At 45.0% G+C, this 14,185-nt stretch overlaps 1 protein-coding gene across 3 annotated transcripts in view; it reads left to right on the top strand.

The window, feature by feature from the left end:
* The window catches only part of LOC138569416 (mucin-2-like), a 698,070-nt gene that overhangs the window by 460,042 nt on the left and 223,843 nt on the right, over positions 1–14,185 (top strand). Inside the window, exon 10 of one of the 3 annotated variants that reach the window (XM_069647378.1) lies at positions 8,069–10,244. The exons of the other annotated variants lie outside the window; for them this stretch is intronic. Within the exon in view, the coding sequence (XP_069503479.1) occupies positions 8,069–8,128 (60 nt within the window). The 3' untranslated portion in view covers positions 8,129–10,244. Of the gene's footprint in view, positions 1–8,068; positions 10,245–14,185 lie in introns of those variants that run through there. 3 annotated transcript variants of the gene reach the window in all.

Raw genomic sequence — 14,185 nt, 5'->3', positions numbered from 1 at the left:
GTAGCATCAGAGAAGCCACTATCCCTCCAGGGGAAAGAGGGATGATTCCCACAGACTTACTCCTAATACCCCCTCCGGGTTGTTATATAAGATGGGCCCAAAAATCTGGCCTGGCCTCGAAGTTTGCTCTAGATGTCCCGGCAGGCGTCATAGACACAGACTTTCAGGGAGACACTCAGGGTTCTCCTACAGAACCATGGCGAAACTCCATTTCAAATACACTGTGGGGACATAACTCTGTTTGAAATACACTTTGGGGCCATACCCTAAGTGCATACACCTGATACCAGTTAGCTCTCCTCACACGTATAAAAGGCAACACCTAAAGACACTCTGAGCAAGGAGGAACACGAGAACAAGCAGAACTTCCGGGACGAAGGCGCACCTACTGAAGCAGAGCAAAGGAACGAGGGACTAGAGCAGCGGGCCGAAAACCCCAAGGCTTCCCTACTGGAGGTTATTGCCTCCGACAGACCACAAAAGACACGCGGAGGAGGCCAGATCCTACAAGTGAAGATTGCATTGAGTTTGAAGGATGCCAGTGACCCTCACGGGTGAACCGCAGCGTTGGGGAGGGGAAAACAAGAAAGAAGCACACACAGTCAGTGAGTTGGCAAGCAACCTGAAAGACTGGTGTGTGTTAAAGTGAATGAAGTATCAAAATCATATCACAAGGGAAGGCCGCACGGGGCGTATGGATAAGACGCGAAGAAAGGCAGACCTGTGAATGAACTCTAAAGTAAAATGCAGCTGCAATATCATCGATACTAAGTAGAGTGGTCCGTTGAAGGGAAGTAGCCCATTCCATGGTCTCTGTGAAAGGTTACATTGTTTGAAGCAAAAAGGCGAATAAATGGCAAGAGTGAAAGTAATATAGTGAACGCTGAGTCGAAGTGGTCCTGCGGTGGTCTCAAGAAAACCACACACATTCGAAAGACTTCGACATCCAAAAGGGTCCGAGCCCGATTGAGGGAGACCCTAAGTATACTAAGCTTGGGGAAGGGGCCCCCCCCCTTGCAACTTTTTGTTGAACTTTATTGTGAGAGGTCTGATCCCAGCAGAGGGGACCTACGAGAACTGTGTGGTGAAAGTTCTGAGCCCGGCTTTGTGAACGTTTAGGTTGAAACAAACATTTTGAAGTAAGAGAAAAACGTTCACGTGAAGCCTCGATCCACGGCTTTTGAACTGTGTACTGTGTTAGAAACCGAGCCAAAGTGCGTCATCCTGCCTATGAGGATCGCCTTACCCTGTGAGGCCTAAAGTGGGGAGGAGAGCTGGTTCAGCCAGAACATTTGAACACTGAATTTTTCCTTTTACATACATTTCTCCTTTTTACACTTTTGTACAAGAGATAGAGCAGGCATTAGGTTTTTGTTAGCATAGGCCATTTTGATTTGACAGACTTCACCAGGACTGTTTTGTTTCTCGTTTGATGGTCGAGACTACACCCATCTGAGTTACAGGGCAAAATAGGAGTTTCTCCAAACCCAACATTTTCCATAAAGGTTTTACAAATTGTATCCATTGTGTCAGTGTCAATACTTGTGATACGATGCCTTCCATACACTACATACAGCTCACATCATCTGTTTAAGATAAGCCTGACTGCTCTGCCACTCTACCAAGGTCATGAGTTAGTACAGACTGATACTAAGAGTTGGAGATCTACAAACCACTGGAATAGTGTACTAAAGTCTTACTACCAATAGGACTTTAGGAAAACTACCCTAGCAAGGGTCCACATAGTGGGGGGAGCTGGAGGGGTCGTGTCTGTTTGGGGGTGCGGGGGAATGCATTGCCATGAATGGTATAAGGATGTCTATTATGTTGTTTTGCAATATGATTGTTTATGACTATACGTGGGCGGTTTTGTTGTCCAGAGAAACCATGCACTGCAAGTTAAAACTGAATAAATAAAAGTTAAAAATAAAAACAAGAGGATAATTTACTGTGGTACATAACATACAAAAGGGACAGAAAAATGACAAACCGGTAAATACATTTCAGTGCATAATGGCAATATTTACAAAGACACATCACAAATATGAAAACATGTTTGTAACAGAATATACAGTAACACATATTTCTCTCACATCCATGCGAGCTTATAATTATAGACAATGACGGTCAATGTTCACGCTTCAGCAAATATACATTTTTTGCAACACCTTCATCATGACCCAAAAAATCATTGTAGACTTTGTACAAACAAATAATTTATTCTAATTCATACAGTTGCCAGCCAAAACAAGAAAACATCTCTAATATAATCTGAACATGATGTCCATTGCCAACGAAAAGAAACGACTTACAACAAGATTAGCAGGCAAAGTGTCTCTGAGCTCAGCACATTAGGATCAAAATGGGGGGCCTTCACGTGCCAAAAATGACATGTGCTTTGTTGCGGAGACAGAATATCAGTTAAGTATGTTCTCCTTAATAATTGTTCACATCATCATTAGTTGCTCCTTATTAAGGGCCTAGGAGAAGGGTGACCAGATTTTTTAAAATAAAAAAACGGGACAGGCCACTGACATAGATTTAGAATTACAGCTTGAGCAGTGAAACTGTGGTCGTACTTCTATGTGGGTGGTCGGTCACGTGTCATGTTGCAGCGCCCGGGGTCCCGAGGCTATTTTAAGTTAAAAAACCCCATTCGGGATTTTGGGATTGGGTGAATACCATCCCGGCTTTTGACAAACCGACGGAAAAATCATGATATCCGGCCAAAAACCAGGATGGTATCCACCCAATCCCCAAATGGAGATGCAAATACCCACACATTCCCAGCAAAAGCGGGATATCTGGTCACCCTACCTAGGAGTTAACAATATTGTGACAGACAAAGGAGCATGCCTAAAAAGGCTGTGGCAGAGCTAAACGCTGTGGCTTTTAAAAGGAGTACATTCAGTCAGCAGGGCTTAAAAGAATCCTGTTGGTGGTGACACAATAATATCAAATTATCCTTCTGTCTCAGTCTAATATCTGAAAGTATTTACATGAGCAGGACTCATTAAATAAAAGTCTAAAGGTGATTCTGGTTCTTCATAGTGCAAGCCAATTGTGCAGTGACATACGGTGTAGGGTTTCGAATAGCTCTACCTAGCTATGATGCATAGTCCTAGACTGGGTTCTCACAGTTCATGGTAGGGCCAGTGGTGCAGGTTTCACATTTGTTGGAGATAGTAGGTTTTAAATTACTGGCGGTCTCTTGGTAATTAGCCCTCCCATTAAGGAAGCACAGTCTAATCAAGGAGCTGAGCATGAAAGACGACCCTATATATGAAGTCCCCCTTGCATTCATTCGATTTGCAGGTAAGACGGACCCAGGGATCCAGCATCATCTTACTCTGTCTATGACTTTGTGATGGTATAAAGGCATCGTATCACATTATCCTGACCCACCCCATCGCCTTACATTGCGCAAGACCATCATATTGAAAGTAGTATTTAATTCAATGTTGGGGTTATAGTTGTCATTTTTGTGCAGCGAACTTCAGTATGCGTGATATTCATACTGATGTTGCAGACTGGTCTACAGAACTGGCTATAAATGTACTGCGCTAAAGTGCTGAAAGTAGAAACACTGATAATAACCTTAGCACAAAGTACGATCGTGAAGTTAGCACATGTGCATTCTGGGGAGAGAACCAGATGCAGTTCTTAAGGGATTACATAGCTCTTAATTTCCCCACCTTTTCTGGGAACCAGCTATGAATACCATCAAGTGTGTTTCAACAATTGTACCTAGCACAAGTACAAGACTTGCTGCATGACATTGGTGGCATATATTGGCAAAGCAAGCATTACAAAATGTTCTTACAGTGGAAATGCTGGCAGTATTTTGCACGGATTCGCGTTGACGGTATCCGCGACCCCGCCGGCTGCATTGCGCGTTGCTGTGGTGCAGGCAGGAAAGAAAAATCGGAGACGGCGATAATCAGATTCATGAACCAGAAGGAAGGTGATGAAAGAAGGGTAGCTTTGGAATTATAAGCCTTCTTTACACACATTTTGTCCATCGAACATCACGTCTCCCACAAATCCACTTTGGAATCTGTGGCTGTTGCTACCCTGAACCAGAGGACAATTTGCCTCCAGATTCCAACCGTCCCTCCTGACCCCATCGGATAGGAGATGGTGTGGCCCATGTCAATATATGTGCCTGAAAAATGGGTTGTTTTGTCCTGAAGAAGGTTGCCGTACAGAGAGAGTATTAATGATGATGCTCGCAGAGAGCAACTGAAACACGTGTCGACATGAGAACTGTGGGAATAACGGAACACAGACTTGTGTGATACCCCAAATTGGTGGGGATGTTTTCACAATGAATTGTAAACACATTTAGAGATAACAGATGTTTTTACTGTTTTTTATATAGAGACCATTTTTTCAAAGAATGAAGTGTAGAATGAGAGACTGACGAGGAAAGTATAAATGTGAACGAATGAATTAGGAGCATGGGCCATAGAGTTATATGAATTGTTTAATATATTTTTTGATACAGCATATTTGCTTAAATAAAAGAAAATAAGCTTGGGAACTGTAAAACGAGCTCAAACTATTTGTGTACTCCGTCATCTTTGTATTGGTCGACTAGTTCAAACCCTGTGGTATTTCTGTTATTATTTTGCACAGTCAAAATGCGAGTTCTTTTAGTGAAATACAGTCAAATTTAGAGGATTTGAAGCAATTCTAGAAATCCGAATAGGACACACATTTTACGGACATCGGCTTCGGAAGCATATAAGGAAGACTCAAAAATCATGCTGAAGAGGGTTCATATATGGTATTCACATAAGCAAAGGGTGCCCATTCAAATCTATGATATAGGCCCTCAATGTATGCATGCTCATACAGTAAGTACATCCACTGTTCTTCTATGAATGCAAGATCTGGTTCCATATTTCTTTGCTAGGGCTCTTTGTAGGCTGTATCCACACCCCACTAAGCAATCCCTTTAGCGATGGTGCTGAACCTTATTTTGCATACTAAAGGAACCATCACATTCTGACATCTGATGCATTACCTGTGCTTGAAAACACACACATCGACTGTTCCGGATTTTCAACTGATTTATCAAAGCCCATGGTGACATTCAACACACAAGATAACCGACTTGGACAGTCAATGAAGCTTTTCAATTGCCAGGCCATAGCTCCAGATTAGAAGCTTATCTTCTTGGCATATCTGCCTACAAGCCATATCACGCAGCGGAAGCTTTCAACCGCTGCTGGATGGGCCAATAGGGTACCCTGGTTCAGAAGAATCTTGTTTGGGGGATATTTTAGGTGAAGAAACTGATCTTTTTAGTCAATTTTTTAACTGCAAGAAGTGGAAACTGGTAAACTCAGTTGAAAGTAGTGGCCAGTGTTCCCAAATAATGTTCTGTGTGTTTGGGTGGGAAGTTGGCGCAGACTAGTCTCCTTTTTTATGGTTGTAGTAAAGATTTCCTCTTAAATGTGGTGTGCATAAACAAGCTTCTGAAGCTTTTAAAGTCACTGATGGTAGAGGGGGCTGGAGAATGGCCCTCTGCTTTATGGAGCCTAAGGTTATGTCAGGAAATTATTTACGGGAAATTGATAGAACAATTGTGGCAAGATAGCTTGGAGGGCGCTTTTGTGGATTGCACAAACCCAATGGTCCATTGAACGTGGGGGCATTTTGCTTCAGATTTCATTTTCATAATGGGAAAACTTCAAGCAAGCATGAAAATATCTTTCGACAGTGGCAGCAGTGGCATTATTGTGCACAGCCAAAATGGTCAGTTCTTACAGTGGAAATATAGTCTTATGTTGGCACAGCCAGTAATAACGTGTCTTTTTACAGAGGCACAACACTGGCACATGATGCATTGGCAGCCCAGAGCATGGGTGCCTGATCAGTAAGGGGCAGAGGGAGAGAGTGAAAGTAGAAAGAATAATGAGTGGAGAAGGAAATGAAGAGGGGAGAGAATGATGGCCAGGGTATCTCCTATTTTGGACAGTAAGGGAAAGTCCTTGGTGCAGATAGAGGACATGGAGGAGAGGCAACCAGGGCTGCATGGTACAGTTTCTGGACTTTGTTGAGGCAGTAAAGAAAGCAAGAAGGGATTTCTCTTAGGAGGAATGAATAGACAGGTTCACATATGCCAGCTTTGCAGATGTAGTTGCATGGTGGTCCTCGGCTAATAGAAAAGAGGGTTGAGCCAAGGCATGGGCAAGAGGAGGTGAAAGAGCAAGGAGGATAGCTCTGCTCACAGAACAGGAAAGTACAACGTTGGAATTCACAAAGGTTTGCTAAATATAGAGCTGCGTGGGGTGGAGACAGCATTAGGAAGAAAGACTCAACTTAAGTTACGGAGAGACCCAGAGAGACGGGCTTGAATTTGCATTTAGTAATTGGGATTCAAAGGGGAGAATAACAAGGGAAGTAGACCTGAAAGTGCAAATGGGAGTATTCAGTTGAAGAAGCATCAATGGAAGAATAGAGGGCGGAGTAGATCCTAGGGATGAGGAGAGGATGCATGTGTTGGTTTTGAAGCCCAGCCAGAGTGCATTCAGTCAGGGTCATTGAATGCACCCATGAGAATGATAGCTTGAAAGATCAGGGATGAATGATTTGAGTGTGCCAGGCTGTTGGTAGAGGAAGAAAATGGCAAGAATGGTTGGTGTGTGAAGTTGTTCAGTAATACGAGTTCTATGTCATTTTCTTTCAATTTATGAAGGTCGCCTAACCAAAAGAGAGATTTATTTTTCAGCTGATTTTAGGCAGCCTACACAAACAGAAAAAAGGAAATGTCTTCATACCCTCACCCTTCACCCAGTCTTGCCCTATTTGCCAAATATCTGGGGGTTCACACCCCGAATTCCCCTCCCACATTGCCCGTTTGCCCCCCACCATTACACACACAAAAACACACACAAACACATACACCAAACCCACACACAAACACAGACATGTACTTACCCGTTCTCCCTCGTGGCCGCTTGCAGGTCCTGGCGTGACTGTTAGCTCCTGCTCGCACTCGGGTACGTCCCAGCGGCTGACAGTTCGATTTAGAAAGACCGCTCTGTGTTGTCATAGAGCGGTCTTTCTAAAATCGTTTTTTTATTTCAATTTATAAAAAAAGGTCTTTTGACATAGAACGGTAATATGCTCAAAGAATGAGGAGATAACTTTGACGACAAAGAGGGGCATGCCTGTAAGGCTCTGTTGACCAAGAGGGCTACCAACCCTTCCCCATGTAGTCCTCAACTTTCTCCCATTCTCCTTGATGGGAGAGTCGATGTGAGAAGCTACATTTCACATGGAAGACCCATGTGAAATGTATGGACAGTGCAGTGAAGAGCAGAGCGTTTGTAAAGCAAGGTTGTTCAGGCAGCTTGGGGGTAGCACAAGATATGGCACAACACAAACAACAAGGTAGTATACCTTGTATTCCAACGTTCAACCTGCAAAGCGGTGCAATAGGCTTGGTTGCACAGAACTGTAATACCTTCCCTGGGGGGTGTGAATTGTTGCTGTAAAGGCAAACCTCTGTCGTGGCATGGTAGCAATTCAAACAGAAACAAAGTAAGGAGTTGCCATGATACACCTTCTGCTGCTATATAAATGGTCCATGCAGCACTTAAAGGCAGAGAGCTTGCCAAGTTAATATTTAGTGCTAGTTAACTTCTCATTCTGAAACCAGCATTTGCCAATAGCCATCATGAAGGTTCCGATTTCTAAATGGGGACCAGGAGGCTCTCCAGTTGAATGACGATGCCAAACACACATCTCATCTACGCCTTTAAACCAATGAGGGGATGTGATGTGCCGGCCATGAATTGGAAGAGACTTCAGAAAAGGGAAGAAGAATGTGCCCGCAAAGGCCAAAGAAATCTGTGCACCTACATCGAAGAGCAAGGCCCTCTTGAGTGGCCTGGGTAAGTTATTGCAATTATATGTCTCTTCTGTTATAAACTATTACATTATCCGTTTGTTTTGCCATTGGAAGACCTTATAACTGTATGGGGACACGGTACTGTCTGTAGTCTTCCCAATTGTGATATTCATGGCAATAACATGCAGTTTTTTTCCCCTTTAGTGCCAACACCTCTGCCAGTGCTGGTCTTCATCGTGGATGAGCCATTGCCACTCAGTATGAGAAAGCATGCCTACTATCTGGGCAATGGAGTGGCTGTGCAAGAAGTGCAACGTAAGGAAGTGGAATGGCACCATAGAGTGGGCCAAGGATCAAGGGTCAGGCCTGCCTATGATCTCCGTGATGAGCTGAGGTGCAAGTAATGTAAAAGAAACATGCGGATGCCACCATTATCTGGGGGAAGATGGCGGATGCCACCATTGTCTGGGGGAAAATGCCGGGGGTGGCGATACAAAGCGTGGATTCTGATGATGGGCTGATGTTCAGCGAATCCAGGAAAGGCAATCCCACCCAGAAGGACTTTCAGGGCCGCACAAAAAATCCTGGCACCTGCTGAGCTTCCCCCCCACGTCCCATGATCCCTCAGGCAGACCATGTACTCTCAACTGTGCACTCTGCAGCAGCATTGCACCTCTTAAGGAACAAAGCACACTCACTATCGACGACAATGCAAAAGAAGTATGGATGGGTCGCTACAATAGGCTTGCAATAGATCATTAAGGACCAGATCCAGCCTGAAGAGCCCACTACCATTAACCTACCATTGCAGGACTTGCTCGCTGGCAGCTGGGCACCTTCCAATGCCATTGTAAGCTATCTTGGAACTGCTGCCCCCTCCACTCCATTATCAATCATCTCAATGCCCGCAGACCCTCTCAGTGACACCCTTCCTACCGAGCCTTACTGTTGCCCTTCTCATGACATCGGCCAGCCTCAGAACGCCTTTCAGATTGACAGAGTTGCATATGGCAGCATCACCCACAGCACTGCAAACCGGTCTACTGGCATCCCAGTGATATCACCATGCCCGATTGCTACAGCTGCTCATCATTGTGCCAAGAAGAAGCGCACTGGTTCTCACTTACCCTAGTCAAGTCCCTGGGACCAGTAAGGCCAACGGAGAACATGATTCAATCCCAGGATATTCAGACTTGGCCCAACAAACGACACCCTTGACTACATTTCCCAGAATCCCAATCTTCTACAGAGGGGAAAACTGATCCGAACTGGAGACACATAAATGGATCCAGCAACAGGAGGGCAATGAGGATCAAAGCAGTTTACTTAAGTGCTATCCATCCCCCAAGACTCGTTGTCATGGGAAACGTGCACCCCTCTCCCATGTTTTACCCAGAATGTCAGTAGTACGCACAGCCCTCTGCCATGCAGCAACTGGGCACCTAGTGAGGACCACACTTCTTTACCACACAGAGCAGAAAGCATGAAGGAGAGAGTCGCCGGCAGCCACACCCTTCACTGAAATCAATGGGAGAAACACTAACATCAAACCACACACGGGGGAAATTATTTGGCAGTCTACCTACCCCTCAGAATGAATGCTTAGCACCTAACTTGCCGCGTTTTGTACAAGAGACAGCCACAGCAACCTCAAGGGAGGGGGATCCCTCCAATCACAGGCAGGGAAAGAGAACAATAGCTGTATTCCATTCGCTGCAGAGGAAATTCGGAAAAGGGATGCATGTCTGGCCTGTTTGAACACTTCTCCCAAAGAGTTTGTACTGTGAAACATCACAGCTGGAGACTCAACGAAGATATGGAGCAGCAAGGTGTAGAGTACAGTATAGGAGGTGTGACAAGGTTCGCTTACACAGAAGACCATTGGGAGTTATTGTTGAGTCAGAACAGGATGGGCTGTCTGGGACAAGCGCCAGGACACTGAGAACAGGTGGTGACGAGTAACAGAGATAGACCTGAGAGGAAGTGAGATTTCCTGCTTCTTAGCGCTCACTCTGGGGCACTTGTTAAATGTCACCTGCTCCCAAAAGCAACCTTTGCTCAGGCATAGAGTGCAAGAGGATAATGTGCACCAGACACCGAGGAGGGGGTCTCCCTGAAGATTACGATGAGAAGCAGAGGGCCTGGGTGCACAGAAAGAAACCCGGAAAAGAAGTGTGGGATACTCAGACCGCAAAGACTATGAGTGATTGAGAAGATCACAGGCAGCACTCCTTGGATTGAGAAATACAAACCCCAGAGACTTTACCGAGCCCTACAGACTTTGCTGGTTTGACATCTTGTTGTGAAGTTGCTTTGTCACGAGTTTGGCCCCTCCTGTAACTATCCCTAATAAATCTTTGCTCTGTTGGCATACATCTCGGCACACGTGTCAGACTGGTCCATTCTTCTTTGTGGCAACCCCCTGCCATGAGACAGCTATATAAAAGAAAAAGGCTGCATGCCTACAACACTATATGATAGGCCTCTCTCCCAATATACAGGTCTCTCAAATCTAGCAGGGGTTTCAAATTGCATTGTGTGATATTTAGATTGCATTGATAGGCCTCTCTCCCACTATACAGGTCTCTCAAATCTAGCAGGGGGTCTGTGTCCAAATTGCATTGTGTGCCATGTAGATTGCACTGATAGGCCTCTCTCCCACTATACAGGTCGCTCAAATTTAGCAGGGGTTCCAAATTGCATTGTGTGATATTTAGATTGCATTGATAGGCCTCTCTCCCACTGTACAGGTCTCTCAAATCTAGCAGGGGGTCTGTGTCCAAATTGCACTGTGTGCCATTTAGATTGCATTGATAGGCCTCTCTCCCACGATACAGGCCTCTCAAATCTAGCAGGGGTTCTGTGTCCAAATTGCATTGTATGCCATTTAGATTACATTGATAGGCTCTCCCACTATACAGGACTCTCAAACTTCGCTGACCAACGGGTTGTATACGAATTGTTCGAACTACAATTGTTCGAATTACACTTGACCTTTGCACAATTGACTAAATTGTGAAGGTCAATTGTTACATATATGCGGGGAGCAACCCCCCCTCCACCCTCCATTATATATATATATATATATATATATATATATATATATATATATACAGTCAATTGTGCAAAGGTCAATTCGGACCCTCGACTTTTGGTCAATTCGGTAATTCGAACAATTTGGGTAATACCGACCAACTCACTCTAAAGTGAGACAGAACCCACCAGTGTATTACTGTGGAGCGACCCTCCGATTCGGGGCCCACGCCTCATAAAACATAAATCCTAGCTGCGCCCCTCAAACTCACTCTTCAACTAGTAGATATCCTTCCTAAACACAAATAGCTAGCACACCGCAGTGAAGCGCGTTCAGGGAGACAAACACCCAAGAGAGCCACAGGCAACCTCCAACTATATAACCCTTACCACCACCCTTCCCCTCCCAAGACAGTGACCGAACGAGTCGTCAACATCAGATGGAAATACCACCTACAGACAGAGCCCAAGCTGGTAGCCGACAAGCCTCCACACCCAGTACTACACCACAAGACAACCAGACCAAAGCAGAACCAACTGGACATAAGAAAAAAAAGGAATAAAGAATTCACAATCTTACAATGCCGTGCAAAAGACCCATTCCTAGGGAAAAAAAAGAGAAGAAAGAACAAACACTCCGCAACAGCAACAAACAACCAAAACTACAGAACGCACCCCCACAGACAGGAACAAAAATCCAAGCAACACTGAGAGAAGAGACAAATCCCTCTACTTATCCCTCTACTTAACTCCATACCTCGCTGACAACTGGTCACCAGAGCAGACCAGCCCAACGTCAGAAGCAGCAACATCAAACAACCCAACACAAACAAGCAGAAGAAGGATGAACAACAATAGAAACAACAAACACACGACCGATGTGATAACACCTTACATCACCAAAGCAAGAGGAACTTCCAATCGACAACCACAACCCCTGGAAAATGAACCAGATGAAAACAAAAACCCAAGACAGAACCTAGAAGAACTCTTTCGAAGACGCTGACACTGCGAAACCTACACCTCAACAAGAGATCAACCAAGAAGGAAACCTCAACACCGATCAGAAGACATCAACAAAAAAGTCCAAACCAAAAACACCTCCAAACTCCACTACAATCTAATAAACGCAAGATCCATGTCAAAACACTCAACAGAGATCTTCGACCTACTCGATGACAACGGCATTGACATCCTGTTCATCACAGAAACATGGCTGGACAACTACAAAATCACACTCCAAAGCTGCCTTCCAACCGACTTCAAATGCCTTCAAATAAACAGGAAAAACAAAAAAGGTGGAGGCATCGCAATAGCATTCAAAGGACACCTGAAAATAAAAACAGACGAACCGCTCAACATCCCCAACTGCGAAACCATGGTAATACACCTAACACAGCGAGCCCGAAAACCAACATCACATTCGTCCTGGTGTACAGACCACCGATATATGATGTAACCTTCGTCGACAACTTCTTAGAAGCCATCACCAACTTAGCCATCAACCACGAACACCTAATCATCCTGGGGGACTTCAACATCTGGTTTGAAGACAGTCACGCCAACTCCCAAAACTCACTGATTGTACAACTCACTACCATGAAACTACGACAACTAGTCAAAGGGGCAACACACTCGGCAGGACACACCCTCTACGCAATTTTCGCCATGGAAACACTCATCACCACGGCACCAGCAATACAAATTCTGTGGAGCGACCACCTCATCATCCCATTCGTTATCACTCTGCCTACTCAAGTCTGGATCCAACCTCCGAAAAGCACAACCACCACAAAAAGAAACTGGAAACACGTCAAAGAAAGCAACCTATTCGAACAACTGGAGCTAACCAAACCCTCAACTACAGAATTAGAGCTAGCTGACCTAGACGGGAAAGCGGAGCTACTACACAAATGGATTGCAGATACAATTGATAAGATCGCCCCAGAAAAACCATTTGCCCCATCAAGAAAAAGAGCAATGGCAAAATAGTTCACCCCACTATTGAGCAACATGAAAAAGGAAAACAAAAAAACTGGAATGGAGGAAAGAATACAACCCAGACAAAAGAACGCTGTTCCAGAAACAAATCCGCGCATACAAGAAGGAAATTCAAAAGGCAAAGAGGAGGCATTACGATGAAAGAATCACCAATGCCACCAACACACAAAAAGAAATGTTAAACATCATTAAAGACATGGGAAACCCACCAGGCTGCGATAACACCCCGACCCCCTCAGAGAAACTATGCAACGACCTGGCAGACCACTTCAAGAAAAAAATCAATGACATCCAACAAACCATAAAAAGAGGTACCAACCCACCACAACGTACAACCAAAAGAACCAAACACAGAACCACAGCACAAACTCAAAAACTTTCCTGAAATATCAGCAGAGGCATTCGCAATGCTGGTAAAACACAGCAAGAAAGCTGGATCACCCATGGATTCTTGTCCCCCGGACATCTACAAATCAATCCTCGCACAAGGAACACCAGCAGAATATTACAGAAACCTTCTAAATCTATCACTAGCAACAGGAACTGTACTGAGGATCTTCAAATCAGCATATATCAAACCACTTCTGAAAAACACAAGTGGCGACGTAGAAGACCTCTCCAACTACAGGCCGGTCTCAAACATTCCCTACCCGGCAAAACTCCTTGAAGCCTACATATATAAACTAACTCAAGAACACGTAGAAAAACACCAACTGCTAGACCAAGCTCAAGTCGGTTTCAGACCCGCAAGAGGAACGGAAACAGCACTACTATCCTTTTGGGATGACCTAAAAACCAACGCAGACTCAAACACAACCTCAGCCCTTCTTCTGCTCGACCTCTCCTCTGCCATCGACACAGTTAGCCATGATACCCTAACGAAAAGACTAGAAGACATAGGGCCTCATTACACGGTAGGCAGTAAGGGATTACCGGTACCGGTAAGGGCACCGGTACCGGTAAACCCTTACCGCCTTACTACGAGTTCCCTCTGCGGGACCCAACCTGAACGGCTGGTTTTACCAGACGTTAAAGTAGGGTGCTGCAAAGGGACCTTGGTGCTAATTACGGTACCGCAATTTGCGGTACAGTAATTAGCACCTTCCCCATTCCCATTATGCCCTATGGGGGCAAACATGGGATTGGGGAAGTGCCTTGGTGAATGGGGAATTACCGCCCCGCTCACCTTGGAGTAGGGCGGTAATTCCGCCATCCACCAAGGCGGACACGGTAAAATACCGGCGGCAACCATGGCGCTAATAGCGCCATAGTTACTGCCTACCGTGT

Source organism: Ambystoma mexicanum, chromosome 2q (genome assembly GCF_040938575.1).
Source record: "Ambystoma mexicanum isolate Mex_15411 chromosome 2q, UKY_AmexF1_1, whole genome shotgun sequence".
Classification (NCBI taxonomy): domain Eukaryota; kingdom Metazoa; phylum Chordata; class Amphibia; order Caudata; family Ambystomatidae; genus Ambystoma; species Ambystoma mexicanum.
This window is presented reverse-complemented; position numbering and strand designations above follow the sequence as displayed.